Source organism: Copadichromis virginalis, linkage group LG18, assembly GCF_057382275.1.
Source record: "Copadichromis virginalis isolate Kocher_CV1m ecotype Utaka linkage group LG18, C_Virginalis_male_GT1.1, whole genome shotgun sequence".
NCBI lineage: Eukaryota > Metazoa > Chordata > Actinopteri > Cichliformes > Cichlidae > Copadichromis > Copadichromis virginalis.
In genome coordinates, this window is record NC_140635.1 from 13,890,639 (window position 1) to 13,910,764 (window position 20,126).

Below are 20,126 nucleotides of genomic sequence, written 5' to 3' on the forward strand. Positions count from 1 at the left end.
TAAAATAGATCTGCACAAATAGTTGATCCATTTAAATCACTACTAACAACACATTTTTATGCCCTGGCTTTTAACACACAAGCATTTGTCTTATTTAATAGTCTTAGTTATAGTTTTAATTCTTTTATTGTCCTATCATTGCTTTATATTGTTATACATCGTTTCTTTTTAATGGCATTTTTATATTGTTAAACACTTTGTGCAGCATCGTCTGTCTGGAAATGTGTTACATAAATAAATTTCACCTTAAATCAAATTTCCTGTTCTCCAGTGTAACCGATGGCTTGCACCTTGTTGTAAGCACTCTGTATTTACATCTGTGAAGTCATCTTTTGATTGTAGACCTTAACGGTAATACTAATACCTCCTAAAGAAGTTAGGTGTTGGAAGGCTGCTTTTGTTAACAGTGAAACAATTCTGTCATCATCCACTTTAGCCGTCTCCTGTGGTCTTTGCATTCCTTCATTTAAAAAAAAAAAAAAAAAAAAAAAAAAAAAAAAAAAAAAAAAATGAACCAGATGGTTGTTTTGGCCACTTTAAGGTTTTGTTGTCTCTCTGATTGGTTTATTTTAGCCCAATCATGACATAAACATTTCTTTGGCTCTCACATTAAGAGTTTGGGTGACTTCAGATCTTTTATGTGCTTAATTTGTTCACAAAGTGTCTATTTATTTGTCGTGAGGTTCAATAAACACTATCGCTTTAAAAAAATAAATAAATAAATAAATAAATTCTGATACTTATTTCATTGTTTAGGCTTTACATGTTTAAACTAGTGTCAGCGTTAATCTCGTTAAAATGATGTTGCATTAACGCAGCAAATATCAGTTAGCGAGTAAGCACAGATCGCTCTGTGCGTGGGGCAGCCCCTCGCAGTTATGCCGTTAACGTCATTTTGACGAGATTAAACGCTGACAACACCAGTTTAAGCAAAAAAGGGAAAAGACAAAGAATGAATTTTAGATAAAGAAGGACCCTAAATCTCAGTAAAAAAATAAATAAATAAATAAAACATTACACAAAGACAACACTGTTTTCTAACTGTTTTATTTGTATATTAATTATGACAACAATAAATAACAATAAATAACCTTGTAGTCAGTAAAACTTTCATAAGTCAGCACAACCGTTTGCTGATGGTGAACGTATCAAATTCCATCTTGAAGACAGGAGGCAATAATCTGCTTTGTAAACAGTGAGATTGTACCGCGTTTGTCGAATGTAATGATGATCATTTGTTCTCTTTGTCTACAAATGATACAAACAAAACAAAACAAAAAAAAAAAAAAACATTTAAAAACCATTTTGAAACAAATGGATAACTCGAGTCAGAACTGCTACGATCACTACAGCGAAATGACAAGCGGTGAGAGAAAGAACTGCTCATCTTTGTTGCTTTGGCTCACTTCTCATCTCAAAAATAAATGAAATCTGACCGTCTCAGCGTCTGTTAACATCTTTAACTATTTTAGGACATTTAGGGAAATCACTCCTGTTTATCAGAACTAAATGAAACTCCAGTTTTAGCTGTTTTTTGCTGTTCTACAGCAGCTCATAGTTTGTTTTAGAACAGATTTTATGGATGACTTTTAGGGCCCTTCATGGCCTTGTCCCAGGCTATATCTCTATCCTCTGAGCACCATATGCACCAGCATGCACCCGGGGTCCTTGGGCAAAGGCGCCAACCTTGCCTGAGGAAATCATGTCAGTAGAGTCAGCCACTTCCTTTAAACCTATTTTTATGGGAAGGCTTTTTTATATGAATTTCCTTTGAGACGTCTTTTTATCTCCCACAGTTCACAATCCCTGACATTTTTACTACAATTTATTGGTCTTGGAGTTTGTTTTATTCTGTCTAATGTCAAAATCTCACTGATCTCACAGGTGTAGCGTGAGTACTGAACATACTGGAAGATATGCACAGAAAATGAGCGCCATGTCAGTGCAGAGGAAGATATCGGACCACGTGAAAGTCAGACTACAGAAAGATGCAGAGGAGTTTTTCACCTTTGATATTGCAAATCAAAGCATTTGATGCAGCAGGCAAAATTTGATTGCTGTAACTGAAAAATTGTACTCAGTAGTTTGTTTCTATGGCAAATGTCACTTGGGCTCCATGGAGCCAGGCAGCGAAGAAAGGACCCATTAGAGCACGTCAGTATTCATGTTTGGATTTCTTCATGTTCTATTGTCAGTTTGATCCTTTGTTATATTTTTGAATCTGTTTTTGGTGCTCATTTGATTCCTGTCCCAGGTGAGAACTTTCAGGTTGTGTGTGTCCCTGTGTTATTTTCTCTTCATTATTCTAAACTCTTGTGTTCCTTTTGTGTAACAAATGAGTTTTCTGGTGTCTGTGTTAAGTTGGGGTGAAAAATAAAGTGAAAAAAAACAAATTTTTTTTAAAATCACCTGTAGGTCAGAATTTCAACTTATCAACTCAAACTTCTGAGAAAATAATTTTCAATAAGATAATATCCCAAATTTTGACTTATTGACAGCAAAAAAAATAAAAGTTTTTGGTAGCATAAATAAACTTTCATAGATTGTGGTCTCCTGTGTGTTGCTTTGAGTTTTACCTCCTCCCCAGTGATTACCTAGTTTCTCTGCACCTGTGTATCATATCCCCAGCTGTCTCCACTTCCCTTATTACCCTGTGTGTATAAATAGTCCTTCCCCTGTTGCCTGGTTTGCTGCGAAGAGTTGGATTTTTATATGGTACCTTTTTGGTTTAAGTATTTAAATGTAATAAAATGTTGCATTTTAATCCTTCAATATACAAAAGATGGCAAATATAGCCTTTTGCAGTTTAACTGGTTTTGAGTGATTATGGGAAACTTAAATATGCACTGCTGAGACTTGTAAACGTGAAACTATCAGGAGAAACGAGCCAGAGCAGCTGAGGTAAAACTGTAAAATCATCTGAGAGCGAGTCGACTTTGAGTCCTTGGGTAATGGAAAGCTAAAACCCGGAAAAATAGTTGGCAGTGGTCTTTAAAAAAAAAAAAAAAAAAAAAAACTGCAGTCAGTTCAACTCAGCGAGCTCTGCTCTCTTTTGTGACAGTGTTTAAAAATAGGCAGTTTAAAGATGAGCAGCACTTCCTCATTGTCTCTGCAGAGGTGAGCAGATCCTTGCTTTTCTTTACATTCACTAAGAGGAGGAATGTTACGTGTTTATGCATCTTTGAGGGAGTTGATGTGCGCGCAAAGCTTCAGTGCGGGTCCCAGTTTAAGGTTCATGGTGCTGACCAGGTGATCCTCTGTGAGAAGCAGCAGAGCCTGCCCATCTATTTCCTGGGAGCGAAACTCCTCGGCTACATCAGCACCACCTGATGGAAAGAGAACCGGAGTGGTCATTCTGTGTGACCTATAGCCTCGTTTTCCAGTTCTTAGCTGATAGATGTAGCACCCAGTGTGGTATTCTGCTGCCGAAGCCCATCTCCTTCAGTTTCAATGTGCCAACAGTGCCAAATTTAAAGTAAATCACATTTTTTGCTCAATCTGATGCTCAGCTTGAATTCAAGCAGGTCGCTGAAGATATTTGTGCTAACGAGCAATTGAACAGGTGTACCTAATGAAGTGGCTGGTGGGTGTACACTATGTGCAGTCACCCTTAACCAGCACATGTCCACATGAAACTTTCATGCCTGCAAATCATATTTAACCTGTCAAAAACTGCGAGAGAGAAGCAAAACTTACCTTAAAGCAAACCCAACACACCAAACTACAAACCGACACAGACGTGCTGCGAGGTCAGAGGTCGTACTGTTAATGTTTGCCATTTCTTTAGCAATAAAAGCTGTGCCTCAGGAGTGTGAAAAACCGCATTACCTGGCAGGGTGCTGATGTAGGAAAACACTTGCTCCACGTTCCACTGAGACGGACAGCCGACGTCGTCTTCTGCGTCTGAAACGATGATCGTTTCTACGGTCCTCTGCTCCCTCACCCTCTCTTGCGCTCTCTCAGCCTGTTTTCGAAGCCTGGTCGTCATGGGAACGGGAGGTTCTTCCTCCTCTTCCTCCTCCTCCTCGTGATGCTCATCTTCCTCTCTCGGTGAACTCTGTTGGGTCTCTTTGGAGCCAAATGACCTGTGGGCCTGAGAAGCACAAAGACACAAAAATTCACAGTGTATTTCAGAGCTGGACTTCATACAGTAACAAACAGAAAGCAGGTGTTAGACCGTGTCTCAGGTGAGGTTTAATTCTTACCAGTCTGAAATAAATTTTAGTTATAGCTCATTGTAAGTATTGACTTTGAGCTGCAAACTCATTTAAATGTTCATCTCCTTTATTTAAAGGATCTTTTAGCCTCTTTTAACAATGCTATTAGAGATGCAAGGGCTGCTTACTTTTCTCAGTTGGTTGCAAAGAGCAGAGGTAATCCTAAGGTCTTATTTGATACTATTACTGATATCATTACTCCTGCTCCACCTGCTGCCATTATTTCTTCTGCTGAAGACTGTGAAACATTTCTTGCTTTCTTTTTAGAAAAAATTAGCAATATAAGGAAAAAATTGTCCCCATCAGCATCTGCACTGTCAGTTCCCACGCCAGTTCGGCCTGTTGTTTTAGAAAGATTTTTACCTGTTTCACTATCCGAGCTGGGAAAAATAGTTAGTGCAACAAAAGTATCCTCTTGTTCACTCGACATTTTACCCGCATCGTTATTCAAAAATGTCTTTTACTCTATTGGTCCCTGTATGCTCACTATAAGTAACACCTCTTTGGGATCTGGCAAAGTCCCTGCTTATTTTAAAACTGCTGTTATATACCCCCTGTTAAAAAAGCCTATGTTGGACCCATCTCTCACTAGCAACTACAGACCGATCTCAAAAATACCGTTAATTGCTAAGATTTTAGAGAAGATTGTGGCTAAGCAGCTTACAGCAGTTTTAGACAAATATAATATCTTTGACAAATTTCAGTCTGGCTTTCGTAGAGCTCATTCTACTGAAACAGCCCTTCTTAGAGTTTCCAATGACATTCTGATGCAAAGCGATGCAGGTAAGTGTTCTGTTCTCTTAATGTTGGATCTCACGTCGGCCTTTGACACCGTTGACCATTATATTTTGCTTGATAGGCTGAAATACTGGGTCGGTGTATCTGGGTCTGCCTTAGAGTGGTTCTCCTCGTATCTTTGTGAACGATACTCTTCTGTGGCAGTTTCTAAGTACAGGTCATCTTCTACGTCCCTGTCCTTTGGTGTGCCACAAGGCTCTGTGCTGGGGCCATTATTGTTTTTAATTTATTTACTTCCTCTCCAGCATATTTTGAGCCCTTTTGAGGATATTTGTTACCACTGCTACGCAGACGACATCCAACTATATATATCTTTTAAACCTGAAGATGCTTCTAAGCTGCGGATTTTAAATGTGTATTTGGAAACCATCAAAGGTTGGATGGCCGACAATTGTCTCCAACTAAATGAAAATAAAACTGAAGTCCTTTTATGTGCTCCAGACAGACATGTACCCAGCATAATGAATGCTCTTGGTCCCCTTTCAACATTTGTGAAACCATCTATCAGGAACCTAGGGAAACCTTCGATCCTGCTCTTACATTGGATATTCACGTCAAATCTCTGGTTCGGTCTTGCTTCTATCATTTAAGAAATATTTCTAAATTGAGCCCCATAATATCTCATACTGAACTGGAGATTGTTATTCATGCTTTTATTTCATCATGACTGGACTATTGCAATTCACTGTTCACATGTCTAAACAAAAGTTCCCTGGAGCGTCTGCAGACTGTCCAAAATGCTGCAGCAAGGCTTCTGACGAAAACATCGAAATACTCACATATAGCACCGTTGCTTATACAGTTACACTGGCTCCCTGTCGAATTCAGAGTCCACTTTAAGATTCTGGTTCTGACATTTAAGGCTCTTCAAGAACAAGCACCATCATACATCATTGAACTTTTACAGCCCTATGCCCCTAGTAGGTCTCTGAGGTCTTGTGGTCAGGGCCTACTTGTTATTCAGTATACGAGACTGAAAACTAGGGGTGATCGAGCTTTTGCTACTGTGGCCGCCAGACTGTGGAATTCTCTTCCTCAGAACTTAAGATCTGCTGATTCACTGATTACTTTTAAAAAACAGCTAAAAACATCTTTTTAAAATTGCATTTTGTTAACTTTTGACTGTACTTATGAATTGTCTTGCATAAATAGGTTGTTGATTTTCTTTACTCATTTCTGTTAACACCAGCAAAATAGTTGCATGTTTAATCATCTGGGAATTTACCCAGATTTATTTATTTAGAGAGACAGAGATCCTGACCCCCCTAATGTTCAGCACAAAGTTACGCCCATGAGGAAAGCTGCAGAAAGCGCGATATATGTCGTTTTAACCCTAGAACATTAACGTGGACTTTTAGTGACTGCAGAGCTCCAAACCTCCTCTGATTAACATCAGGATAAAAACTGTTCACAGGGAGCTTCATGCCATCCATTTCAGTGGCTGAGCAGCTCCTGCAGGTAACCCAGTATCTTTTTCGTCCATACAGTTTATACATGCATGCATCAGGCCGACGATACTACTGACCTGCATCACAAAGTGCTCTCTGGAGGCTCCGTTGACTCGGCTGGGGGGTCGTCCTCTCCTTCCCAAGGGCCTGTGAGCCATGCGACCTGCATGCAGCACCGCGATACGCTTGGTGCAGCTTACACTGAACCTGAACAAAAACAGCCGTGAAATGTTTGATTAACCCTTAGAGCACAGGTGTGTGTCCTTGATCCAACACAGCTGATTTAAATGGCTAAACGACCTCCTTCAGGTGTCTTGACCCAGGTTGATATCTAAAACCTGCAGGACACCAGCACTCGAGGCCTGGAGTTCGACACCCCTGCCTTAGAGGATCCTGGGGACATGTTGGGCCATTCCATTTTTTTAAATGGTATTTTTGGCGGTGCTGATATTAATTTTATCCTCAGGCCAAACAATGTCCAATTGAAAATCACTGAAAATACAACTTTTGATGTTTTCTGCAAAAGTGCCTTGCTGCTGAAATGATAAGTGTGTGTCCTACTGATGTTGGATGATGGTGTGCATGTGTGTGCATGTGTGCGATATCCACCTTCAAGTCTGTTCTCTTAGAAGGCCACACTCGGTGTTATGAACTAATTCGATAACAGTGAATGATGAGAACCCTTTCAGAGCTTCAACAATATCTCAGCAGCAGGAACCAAAACAAAATTGGACTTTATTTTGGTTCTCACTCAAGTAGTTTATGCATCTGCACGGCAGCCACAGTTAGAAGTATGCGCAGTAGTGCAGGAGCAGTCATTTTGGAGATGGCAAGACTTTACAGCACACACAGGCTCTGGAAGGGATCGTGAACCATGAGTGTTAAGATGGCATCCTCCTCCTCTGAGGACTCTGAGGCTGACATGGAGGAGGCCTCAGAGGTAGAAATGGACCAGCTGGAGTCCAGCTCTGACTCATCTGAAGGTGAGAGTGGAAAGGTTTGGTTGAAGCAGTGACAGGATAGACTCCTCAATCTCTTCTCCATCTTGGTCAACCCCATATTTTGGTCCCCCACAAAAACTGCAACGCTCTGCAACGCCCCAGCAGCCAGAGGTTTGATCCCTGGAACTACACACTATCCCACCAGCTATGCACTGCTGCTGGATGAAATCCTGCAGCAAACTGTGGCCCTGACAAACCTTTTTTCCTTAGGGTAAAAAGAGTGAGGATTTTTAAGGGTTATTTGAGAGTAAATAAATGCTCTAAGAGCTTGGAAGGAAATGCGTCTGGACTTCTTTAGGTTTTTTTGAAAACTATGATGACCTGGATGACGGATAACCTTCACAGATGGTTAATAAGTGCATTCGTCCCTAATGTTATTATATCACATCATCCTTGAAGTCTGTGAATAAGTTGGGAAAGGTAGCATCGGGACTCTGAGCTGTCCTCTTTTTGTTGCTTTGATGGAGACTCATGGGGAAACCTGGGAGTGATTATCTACTTGCGTCAGCGGGCTGCAGATGTCAGATGATGTAATTCAACTTTACTGACACAGACTGTAATTTTCTGTAGTTTCTGCGGAAGAAAAAAGTGCTTTGTTGTTAAAGCAGACAGTTCGTGAGTGTTGCTCATGTTTTCCACAGACTCTAAGACAGTGTGGTGAACCTCAGCCGAATGACACACACCAACACTGAAAACAACAAAATAAAAAGATTCAAAATAATGAATCATCATTGTTCTCACGGACAAAGATCAACTTTTCATAACAAACCATAAAATATTACAATTTACACAGACTTTGTATTATGCATCGGCCCTGTGTTGTGAAACGCTGATTCTTGGATTTTTCTTGCCATCATAAATTCTTGTTTTGTGTTTCTTTTTAACACACCCCTTGTGTTCCTCTTGTGAGTGCTTCTTCCAGCGTACTTCCTGTTTTATTTTGAAGGTGGGATCCTAATGTGGTTTTCCACTACTACTACTACTACTATGTCCTTTTACTTCCCATCGTTGTTCTTTTAATTTCTGATTTAGGTTACCTGTTCCCTAAGTCTGCATGTCTTAACCCCTTTTTATTTCATAGTTTGCAAGTGCCCAATGCATCTGCTCCATCGCTTCACATTATTTTCTCCCATCGGTGATGGGAGAGGAGGAGGTAAGGAAGAGACATGAAAACAAATGAGCTGAGGGAACAGGCACTTAGAAAATTGAGTCATCCTCACAAATGTCACACCTCATTTTAAAGTGATGCCAATGAAATGTGTCATTTTTGTTCTAGCAGACCCACAGCTGGATTTTATGACATCAGACATAACTGTGCTCATGACAATTTCTAATAAATAAATAAATAGAATTACTTTAATTTAACACATGGTGCTTTTTTGTGCAGGGCAGAAACTTTGATCATGTTAAATAACGTGAAAAAAGGATGACTTGTTTAAAAAGAATCCTCCTCCCACTATGACTTGTATATTCCAGCTGTTTCCCACAACTCTTTTATATGCTAAAGGTAAATAAATGCATCCACAGTGGACACGCATTTGCATTCTCAATTATAGCTAAAGCCTCCTCTCTCCTCAGTCCTCCTGATATATTTTAGGAATTGAGATTTCCTTCAACATGGTGAACTGAGATTGATTTCATGGTCACGGGCAGCAGGATGGAGGTGATGAAGCGCCTGTTTTTTCATGCTGGAGGACCACTGAGCTTACGTGATGGTGAGGTGTCTGCATTCAGGTCACAAAAATTGGTCTGATTTTAGTGAAAGTCACACACGATGACCATAATGATGGGTCTTCGTCTGAGCTGTGCTCAGGTTGCTCATATTGGTCGTTTTACTGCCACTTTTCCGTTCTGCACTTCCCAGATTACAATAACCTGTGAGTTGTGATGCATCATGAACCAAAGGAGCTACTAGATGATTAAGGTTTTGTTTTTGCTTGGTTGTTTTTTTTGTTTCAGCTGTTTCAGTGTCGTTCTTTATGTTGGCGATTGAACTGTCTTTGGCCTGGTTGTCTGTGTTGGTTATAGGTTAAAACCCCTTCTTTCTTTTTTTTTTTTTCTTTTTTTTGTGGCAGCAGTTTTTTTAGCATATTTTTATAAGTTTTCCCAGCAGAACTCTCACCTGGATCTCATGTTGTTAGTCTGAACTTCAAATATATCATCCAGTCATCCCCACAAAATGTTCCCAGGGTTAAGGTAATTTGTTTTTGTTTGTTTTTTAAAACAGCTAACAGCACTGTAGCCTAACAGAACCAAAACATTAATTGTTTTGGAGCTATTTTCATCAGTGGATTAATTCAGATTTCAGTCCCTGCTGAGTACTCAAAAAGCCATCTCTAGACCCAGCAGTCTTAGCTAATTATAGGCCAATCTCCAACCTTCCTTTCATATCAAAAATCCTTGAAAGAGTAGTTGTCAAACAGCTAACAGATCATCTGCAGAGGAATGGTTTATTTGAAGAGTTTCAGTCAGGTTTCAGAGCTCAGCACAGCACAGAAACAGCTTTAGTGAAGGTTACAAATGATCTTCTTATGGCCTCTGACAGTGGACTCATCTCTGTGCTTGTCCTGCTAGACCTCAGTGCAGCGTTCGATACTGTTGATCATAATATCCTATTAGAGCGATTAGAACATGCTGTAGGTATTACAAGTACTGCGCTGCAGTGGTTTGTATCATATCTATCTAATAGACTCCAATTCGTGCATGTAAATGGAGAGTCCTCTTCACACACTGAGGTTAATTATGGAGTTCCACAGGGTTCAGTGCTAGGACCAATTCTGTTTACATTATACATGCTTCCCTTAGGCAGTATCATTAGAAGACATAGCATACATTTTCACTGCTATGCAGATGACACCCAGCTCTATCTGTCCATGAAGCCAGATAACACACACCAATTAGTTAAACTGCAGGAATGTCTTAAAGACATAAAGACCTGGATGGCCGCTAACTTTCTGCTTCTTAATTCAGATAAAACTGAGGTTATTGTACTCGGCCCTGAAAATCTTAGAAATATGGTATCTAATCAGATTCTTACTCTGGATGGCATTACCTTGGCCTCCAGTAACGCGGTGAGGAACCTTGGAGTCATTTTTGACCAGGACATGTCCTTCAACGCACATATTAAACAAATATGTAAGACTGCTTTCTTCCATTTGCGCAACATCTCTAAAATTAGAAATATCCTGTCTCAGAGTGACGCTGAAAAACTAGTTCATGCATTTATTACTTCCAGGCTGGACTACTGTAATTCATTACTATCAGGATGTCCAAAAAACTCACTGAAAAGCCTTCAGCTAATCCAAAATGCTGCAGCAAGAGTCCTGACAGGGACTAGAAAGAGAGAGCATATTTCTCCTGTTTTGGCTTCCCTTCATTGGCTTCCTGTTAAATCCAGAATTGAATTCAAAATCCTGCTCCTCACATACAAGGTCTTAAATAATCAGGCCCCATCTTATCTTAATGACCTTGTAGTACCATATCACCCTATTAGAGCGCTCCGCTCTCGCTCTGCAGGCCTACTTGTTGTTCCTAGAGTATTTAAAAGTAGAATGGGAGGGAGAGCCTTCAGTTTTCAGGCCCCTCTTCTGTGGAACCAGCTTCCAGTTTGGATTCGGGAGACAGACACTATCTCTACTTTTAAGATTAGGCTTAAAACTTTCCTTTTTTCTAAAGCATATAGTTAGGGCTGGACCAGGTGACCCTGAATCCTCCCTTTGTTATGCTGCAATAGATGTAGGCTGCCGGGGGATTCCCATGATGCATTGAGTTTTTCCTTTCCAGTCACCTTTCTCACTCACTATGTATTAATAGACCTCTCTGCATTGAATCATATCTGTTATTAACCTCTGTCTCTCTTCCACAGCATGTCTTTATCCTGTCTTCCTTCTCTCACCCCAACCGGTCGCAGCAGATGGCCGCCCCTCCCTGAGCCTGGTTCTGCCGGAGGTTTCTTCCTGTTAAAAGGGAGTTTTTCCTTCCCACTGTCGCCAAAGTGCTTGCTCATAGGGGGTCATATGATTGTTGGGTTTTTCTCTGTATCTATGAAGCGCCTTGAGGCGACTTATGTTGTGATTTGGCGCTATATAAATAAAATTGAATTGAATTGAATTGAATATTTACTGTATGATGTACACTCACATAGCACATATATTTGTGCTAACTGGTCGTTAGCACAAATATTTAATCAGCCTATCACACTGCAGAATGGCCAGACTGTTTCAAGTTGATAGCAAGGCTACAACTCAGATAGCCATTCACAACTCATTATAACCAAGGTATGCAGACGTAAAACCTTGAATCAGATGGGCTACAGTAGCAGGAGACCACAGTGGATACCGCAGTGGATACCACTCCTGTCAGCTAAGAACAAAACACTAAGGCTCTAGTTCACAGGAGCTCACCAAAACTTGCAATAGATGATTGTAAAACTATTGCTCGTCCTCGATTTTCTTGGTACACTTTGGGCCTCTTGTACCGACTGAGCACCATTAAAACACCACAGCCTACCCGAGCTGCAGACTATGTCTATCCCTTTATGACTATAGTGTAACAATCTAATAATAGCTTCTTTCAGCAGGATAACACCAAAACCCCAAAGCTCAAATCATCTCAAACTGGTTTCTTTAACATGACAATGACTTCACTGTAAATGCCCTCCACAGTCACCAGATCTCAGTCTAGTAGAGCACCTTTGAGATGTGGTGCAATAAGCAAAGCTTATGAGCTTATGGCTGATGAGCGTCTCGTAATAACCTACAGTTTGTTCATGTTAATAGGGTGAATCACTGAAACTATGTTTCTTTGGTAATAAATAATTACACTAGAGGACAAAACTTAGTACGTTGTGTAAATGTTTTATTTACCTTCTGACACACGACATGGAGCAGAAGCGTTTGGAGCGCAGAAACGTGCGAGCGTAGCCGCTGCTTCCACAGTACTCACACTGCAACACGTCTGGCACACTCTCCCCGAGTTCTGCAACTTCAGAGGACCAGCTGTTAATCATGCATGTTCACACACACACACACACACACACACACACACACACACACACACACACACACAAACACAAACACGCACACCTCTCTCACCTTCTCCTGTAGGGCCGTCATTTTCCATCTCAGAGTCAGATGAATCTGACTGGTCAGCATCCAGAGGACTGTCGTCTGCTGCATCCCCATTGGTCGGTACGTCCTGGGGTTCTGGAAGGGAAGCCTGCTGCTCCGATAACAGTGATGACCGACCCACCTGCATTGAGTAGCACATTCAAAAATTGAAAACCTTACACCAATTTTTTTTAACCCAAATGGCAGAAAAAAAAGAAAAAGAAAAAAGTTTTAATTCACTGAAACAAGGTTTCACACAACTAACGTCCTGCACAACGATAACACTGCATGCTGACAGATTGCAAGTTGGCACTGACCAGTTCCTCTCACTATAGCCTTAACTAGTTGCATCAAGCTTCCTTGTAAAAAGACACCTTCTGCATAAATGAGCCATGCCAGCAGCTTTGATAAAGTGACAGACATCATTTGTTGACTGTAGAGCATCACCAGTGTTACAATGTAAAGACAGTGATGCAATGTCATATTTCAATTGTCATATTTACATCTGTTTATAATATTAAAATGAGACATTTACTTAAGTTTTAAATGCCTGGAAAAGTTTTATTCCACCTTCCTCTCCTCACCTGCTCCAGAAATATTTTCATTTTGTTTATACACACATAATTAAATAATTGATTAAAGCTGATTTTAAGTGCTTTTGTAGTGCTTCCCATTAATCAGCAGTAAACTTTCTGCACAGGGCACGTCCACATACCGGGAACGGCTCCAGGCCCTCTTTGATGACAAAGCCCTCCACGAGGTGTGTGAGGACGTGGGTTGACCTCTTGGGGCTTCCTGGGAGACTTGCAGGGGCAGAAGGAGGCTGGCTGGGGACTTTTGCTGAAGCAGGGAGGAGGGGAGGAGGTAAAGGAGAAGGTGGTGGAGGAGGAGGGTTGTTGGTGCCACTATTGCCGCTATTGTCAGTGGTCGTGAGCTGGGAGGACTCCTCCACTGGAGGACTCCTCCAGTGGCTGGGGGTGATGGAAGATGAACCCGTCACTGCTACACAATAAAAAGCATAAAGAGTGAGGGGTGAGGGGGTCTCATGGAGGCAGGTTATCCTGTTAACTGAATAATTCTGTACCTGAACCATTTTGATTGGGTGGTGTAGCGGTCCCGTCTTGTTCTGAACTTGGAGGATCTTTCCTTTCCTCTGAGCTCAGACTGTTCACGTTGCACTTTTGCCCCAACTGAAAATCAAAACAAAACAAAACCTCATTCAAACCAACTCATAATCTACTCAGGAGCTCTTCAAAGCAGGACGTGCTGACTCACGGGTGCAGTTTCGTTGTGTTTGACTGGATGCACTTTCAGATCAACAGCCACCGTTTGAGGAGGTGGCAGGTTCTGGTAGGGCATCTGGACCAGAGCCTCCGCCACAGGCAGTTCCCGCTCCGTTAGCAGTACCTGTCCTGACTGGACAGCCAAAGCCCGGACTGAGTGCAGGGACACCCTGTGAAGGGAGGCCGGGGGGTTCTGGGGCAGCCTGGGGAGAATGAGAGGAGGAGGAGGAGGTGGAGGCTGCTGGCTCTGTGGGAATGAGGTCCGACGCTGTGGCGCAGCCACCAGAGGAGGTGGCTGAGGCTGAACGGCAGCAGCTGGGACTGAAGTCTGAGGTGATGATGCAAGCATGCTGGTGACTAATGGGGAGGAAGAAGAAGACAGGGCTGGGGGCTCGTTTCGTAGTTGTGAGTGGGTGCTGGAGGCGGTTAGTCTTTTAACCGACAGAGGAAGAGGATTGGAGTGGGTATCTCGGGGTGCTACTCTGAGGGCAATTGGTTGCAACTGTCTGCTGCTGGGAGCCCCTCCTGTGGCCTGCTGGACGATGAGCTGGTGGTGCGCCACCTGCTGGCCTACTGGACAGGACAGCTGCTGCTTGACTAGAGTGTGGGTTTGCACTGGAGGGTAGGCTGCAGAGGGAGCACGAGGAACATAATAACCAGCAGGTGAGCTGTCATTAAAAACTTAACCTGACAAAAAAAGCAAACATCTGCATTACATGAACATCAGTATGCTTGCTGCATGGCTTGTATCAAACCAAAACCAAGTGTCCACCCTAAGTTTGTCTCTGGCCTCTTACACTTGCAGTTATCTCAAACCGTGGAAGACACAAACTCACCTGGGGTTATAATCTGGGGTCCTGACACCAACGAGGTGGCATCAGATGGCGCTGTTTCTGTTGAGCCATCAGTCAGTTGGGTGCTCTTCAGCCCACAGACTGGATTCTTGGACAAAGAGGTAGCTGCAGGCAGGGCCTGGGACTCGGTGGAAGGTTTTAAGATGACGCTGTGGGCTGTAGCCAGAGCTCCCGGCAAATGGGTACGCAGAGCCAGATTCTGCAGCGAGTATTAGAGGTTAACAGTTAGTCTTCGCAGTTATTAAAAGTTTCTGGTCATGGAGTAAAGAGCCAGTGCTGTACCTTGTCCTAACACACTGACATCACGTAAATAAATACAGAAATAGTGGACCTATTCTGCTGTTCCTTATATTATGATCTAAAGCAGCGAGCGAGAGTTGAGGCTCGGGTGTGAAATGTATGGTTTTCAGGGTTTTATCGGTTTTCAGCGTTATTTTGTTATCGTTTTTATAGCTAACTCTGTTTTCCTGGGTCTTTTCACGTGTGTTATGAATAAATCTTCTTTTTTTCGGTACCGGTACTAGTTTTATTTTGTTGTATTTATCCGCGACACCTTAAAGGCCGGTCTGTGAAAATATTGTCGGGCATAAACCGGTCCGTGGCGCAAAAAAGGTTGGAGGACCGTTGGTCTAAATAATGTATGCAATGTTGAAACAAAACAAAAAACACAACCCGCTTTGCTCTTTATGATGTCAAAGAGGGGAGGGATATCCTTAATGATGAGATCAAGAGGGGCAGCAAATCAGAAGAAAGTAACTTTAAAGCTGTGGGCAGTGAGCAAAGCTACTGCAAGAGTCCAAGGACAATAACATGGAGCCTGAAATGAGCATAATAGGTCCACTGTATGTTCTGTAACAGCCTGAGGCACATAATTGTGCAGCACTGTGGCAGGATTGTACCTGAGAGGAGGTAGGTAATGAGGAGCAGGAGGTCACAGTGGGGAGGTCTGACTGAATTGCAGCTACTGTGGCTGCAGGAGTTAGAATCAGCTGGCAAGGATAGAAGCAACAGGGAAGCTCAGACGCCACGTTGGTTAAAAATCAGCCATAAAAAGTTGCTCATGCACTCAAAATGGCAACACAGTAAAGCAGCATGAATGCAGCTCGAGATCAAAGATGAAAAGGTTTCTACCATCTGAGTTCGAAGGTACATCTGAGCTTGGTTACAGCTGGCAGGTCTGTTTCCTAGAAGCATGGCCTGCTGAGATATTGTGGCTGCGCTGGCAGTGGATGTCTGAGTTCGACCAATCAGCCTTGCGGTCACTGGAGATGCTGGTAAAGTTATCTGGATGAGGGGCGGCATGATGAGAGCTGTGACAAAAACTAAATATGCTCAGGTGTGTATTTGTGCTCAGAGTGAGAACACACTTAAGCACTTACCGAGTTTTGGGAAACACCCGCAGCCTGAACCAAACTGCCTGTAGAAGAAGAAGGTGACCTCTGACAGACTGAAGCCTGAAAAGCAGTGAGAACACGTTTTACTTTCTATTCTTGATCCTCACACAGACACACAGCACATAGACAGACACCACCCGACCTGCTGGATGGCGGCCAGACTCTGCAGATGTGCGGGATGCTGGTGCTGCTGCAGGGCTGCTGTCTGCAGCATGAAGTGCTGCTGCTGGGCTGCGTACATCTGATGCAAGTACTGGGCCGCCATGCTCTGAGGTCTGTTCATGGCATGTTGGATCACCTGTTGGATCACACGATGTACATTTTCTTCAGACTGGCTAAAAGCCTTACAAGGCTATTTATCTACTTTAACAACAAAATCTAATCACCTGTTCAAATACACTATATTGCCAAATGTATTCACCCGTCTGCCTTCACACACATATGAACTTTAGTGACTCCCATTCTAAATCTATAGGGTTTATTATGATGGGGAATTTTTGGTGATTTTTCCTGAAATGTAGTTGTGAGGTCAGACACTAATGCTGGACAGTCAGATTGCCAGAAGAAGGCTTCTCCGCTGCTTCAGAGTCCAGTGGTGGCGTGCTTTACACCACCACATAAGACGCTTTGCATTGTACTTGGTGATGTAAGACTTGAATGCAGCTGCCATGGAAACCCATTCAATGAAACTCTCTACACACTGCTACTGAGCTGCTCTGAAGGCCGCATGAATTTTGTGGCCTTCAGATTTTACTGAAGGTCACAAACTTTGTACTATAACCACTAACCACTAACGGTTGAGTGAGGAATATTTAGTGACGAGGAAATTTCATGAGCGGACTGGGGCTACCTGATCTTGCACAAATGTTTGTAGAAGTAGTCTGGATGCCAGGTGTTGAATTTTATACACCTGTGGCCATGAAAGTGATTAGAACAGGTGAATTCAATGATTTGAATGGGTGAGTGAATATTTTTGACAATATAGTGTATATACTATGATGCATAATTACTACTATTGTTTATTCTTTGGACTGTCTCGTAAAAGTAATACCTGATAGCTTGACAAACGACAGTCAATAGACAATTAATATTCAGTATATCAATATGATAAATGCATACTGAGGTCAGTGGTACTGTTCATTACTTGGATGACCTTTAAATCAAGTCCTCTGTGTGCACTTTACAGAAATAGCTTGGACTTTTTGCCTGTCAAGCACACCGTGCGTAGGGACTGTAAGCAGCTTCCTGTCTATTACCCCGACTCTTTACCTGTGAAGTGAAACTAAGACTAAACGAGCCACACACATATCGGTCGCAGGTGCAGTTTATTACCTGGACTGCTTGTCTGTCTGGTGGGATGATGCTGAGGGAGGTAGAGGGCGGCTGGGTGCTGGAACTGGGTGTTGCCATGGTGACGACAGATGATGACGATGCAGTGGTTACTGTCTTACTGGTGTCTGCCTGTCTGTCTCCTGGGCTCCGTCTGTCCATGTCCCAGATTACACACAGAATCAATATCAGGAAATCTGTGGAGATAAAAACAAAAAAAGGACATGCATTAACATGTGCAACTTTCTCTGATTCATGTGTAAATGCTTTCAGTTAAGATGCTTTCACTCCAGGCAAAAAAAACCCCTAACAGACAGGTGCTGGTGTAGAAAAATCATTTTCTATGTGAAAATATTCCCACAATTTTCAGGTTTCTTCCTGTTAAAAGGGACTGTTTCCTTCCCACTGTTGCAAAGTGCTTGCTTTGACAGGTTGCTTGTTTTTTTTGTATTTATTTATTGTTTTTTGTTTTGTTTTAAATACTGTTGTGTTTTTTCCTTATAGCACCAGCGCTTTGAGGTGACTGTTCAGGGTGCGGGACTAGAAAATAAGCCTGAACTGAATATATTTTAACGTGTCAAAACTGAACCCTTCCCTCTTGTCTTTATTTTTTTATGACTTGCAGTGGAGTGACAGGTTTTAAATGACTCCACTTTCTTTTAAGAAAGCCAAATATAATTTTAAATCATTTATGGCAGTTTTACTTCAAGAAACCTTTTAATTAAATTTAAAAAAAAAAAAACCTCACACAAATAATAGACACCCTACCTCACAGGGAGCTTTGATCTTCTTGAATTAAAAATGAAATAGAATAAAATAAAACCAGGTGAACAAAACTAAACTTGGACTTTTGAAATAGAAACATAGAACCCTGACACTTATTAAATTAAGTGAATTTACAATAACAGAACAATAATAACAGTAATATTTAACATTATCACCAAGAAATACTTTTAAGTTTTTAAAATCTTGTGTGAGGTGGGGTGGCACGCACACCTCTGTAATAATTTAAGAGAATTTTATCAACAACAACAACAATAATATTAATAATAATACAGTAGCGTGGGTTGTATAAATCACGCCTGTAGCTGCAGAATATTGATTCTTTTTTTTCTGATTGATCTTCGCTGTAGATTAGTAAACGCGTGCAGGATTTCCTCGACAAAAACCCTGAACCATCGGATAATCCTGATATTTAATGTCCAGTCTGTGAACCTTCACAGACTACATCCAGCACATCTGGATGACACCCCCCGCCGCTCTGCCCCTCACCGCTCACACTGCGCATTATGCATGCACAACCATCCACCTCTTGTCGGCGATACTTGCCTGGTTTTGGAAGACATGGGCCATCAGGAGCTGACCATACCCCGACACACTGTCCCAGTCATGAAGCCCTCTGATGCGTCAGCGCTGCTTAAAATGGTGATTTGAAAAAAATCGTGCGGTGTGCTGCGAAGCAGGCAGCATATGATGATAAATAAAAAAAAAGCTTCGGCACAGCACCGCTCGCAGTGCGGGAGGACCCTCCACAGCCACAGAAGAGAGGAGAGGCGATGTCTGACGATCAAACGCTTTTTGTTTTAGAATGAATGAATTTAAATTGTAGGCTCGTGATAAGATGTGTTGTCCCCCTGTTTATCACTAATATCGCTGTCATGTCACATGACCACGTGGTCTCGTGAATTCATTGTTCTGTCACTCAATAATATATGATGTTCAGATGAGTATGTGCTGCAAATTCGTGTCCCGTGAGTACAACAAAGTCAGTTTTCTTCTTTTTAAGTACAGTTGGTTCACTTTTTTTTAATGAAGACAAGCGGGGACCATGACCGCTGGATGTTGTATTTTTCTTTTTAAAGCTTGTTCTCGCTGCATTTAAGTCCTAGTTTATTGTTTGATTTCTCGTGTTATTTGTCACTCCTCCCTCCAGTCCTCCATATCTGTTGTTTCATCATTTGAGTCTTGTATTTTAAAATTGCTTGAAAGCTATATATTCGTAGTAGGTTCTTGCTTTATTAGTTGAAGAATTGTTACCAGCTGACGAACATGAACATTTCTCTGGACTGTACAAGTCTAACAACCTTGAAAGACTGACATGTTATAATAACATGTCAGTCTTTAAGAGCACAGGCTGAAGATACAATTATCTTAGTTCAGTTTTTCAGACACGGTGAAGTGAAACGTTTGAAGTTTGAGGGGTAAACATAAAACAACAACAAAACAAACTATGACTAAATCTCCTGACAGAGGACATGGCCAATTTCAAATCCCCAGGATCAAAGAGGAGCAAAAATGGCAGCTCTCGCTTGTTCCTGGTCCATTTTTCGATCCTGCAAAAGTCATTGAGCTTTTGAAAGCTTGAAAATAAGAAAGGAGGCAACTGGACTTTTTTGGGTTCGCAAAGGTGTTTCGCCTCTCACCCAAGAGGCTTCTTCACGTTTTGCAGGAGGTTTCTTCCTGGTAAGAATGGAGGTTTTCCTTCCCACTGTCGCCAAGTGCTTACTAGGCGGTCATCTGTCTCTTGGGGTCTTTAAAGCCCCTTGAGGCGACTGTTATTGTGAATTGGCGCTATATGAATAAAACGGAACTGAATTAAAAACAAATTGTGGAGTCCCATCATCCATATTCTTCAGTCCTGTCATCTTTGTCAAAGTAGCTTCATTTCCTGTAATGACTGACCCTCTCCGAGTG

At 41.9% G+C, this 20,126-nt stretch overlaps 1 protein-coding gene across 2 annotated transcripts; it reads right to left on the minus strand.

Moving 5' to 3' along the window:
* Positions 1-1,028: 1,028 nt before the first annotated feature.
* On the minus strand, positions 1,029-19,101 carry phc3a (polyhomeotic homolog 3a). Of its 2 annotated transcripts, none has more exons than XM_085438875.1 (15): positions 18,762-19,101; positions 17,436-17,629; positions 16,246-16,401; positions 16,089-16,163; positions 15,841-15,993; positions 15,609-15,698; positions 14,692-14,908; positions 13,848-14,482; positions 13,657-13,762; positions 13,288-13,574; positions 12,558-12,714; positions 12,330-12,441; positions 6,541-6,670; positions 3,829-4,093; positions 1,029-3,326 (listed from the first exon to the last, which is right to left on the minus strand). In XM_085438875.1, the coding sequence occupies exons 2-15, from the start codon at positions 17,592-17,594 to the stop codon at positions 3,172-3,174; spliced, it is 2,697 nt and encodes an 898-aa protein (XP_085295001.1). In that variant the 5' UTR covers positions 17,595-17,629; positions 18,762-19,101; the 3' UTR covers positions 1,029-3,171. The 2 variants fall into 2 exon arrangements, with proteins under 2 accessions (XP_085295001.1, XP_085295000.1); XM_085438874.1 differs by having other exon boundaries at positions 12,330-12,447.
* Between the last annotated feature and the right edge of the window lie 1,025 nt (positions 19,102-20,126).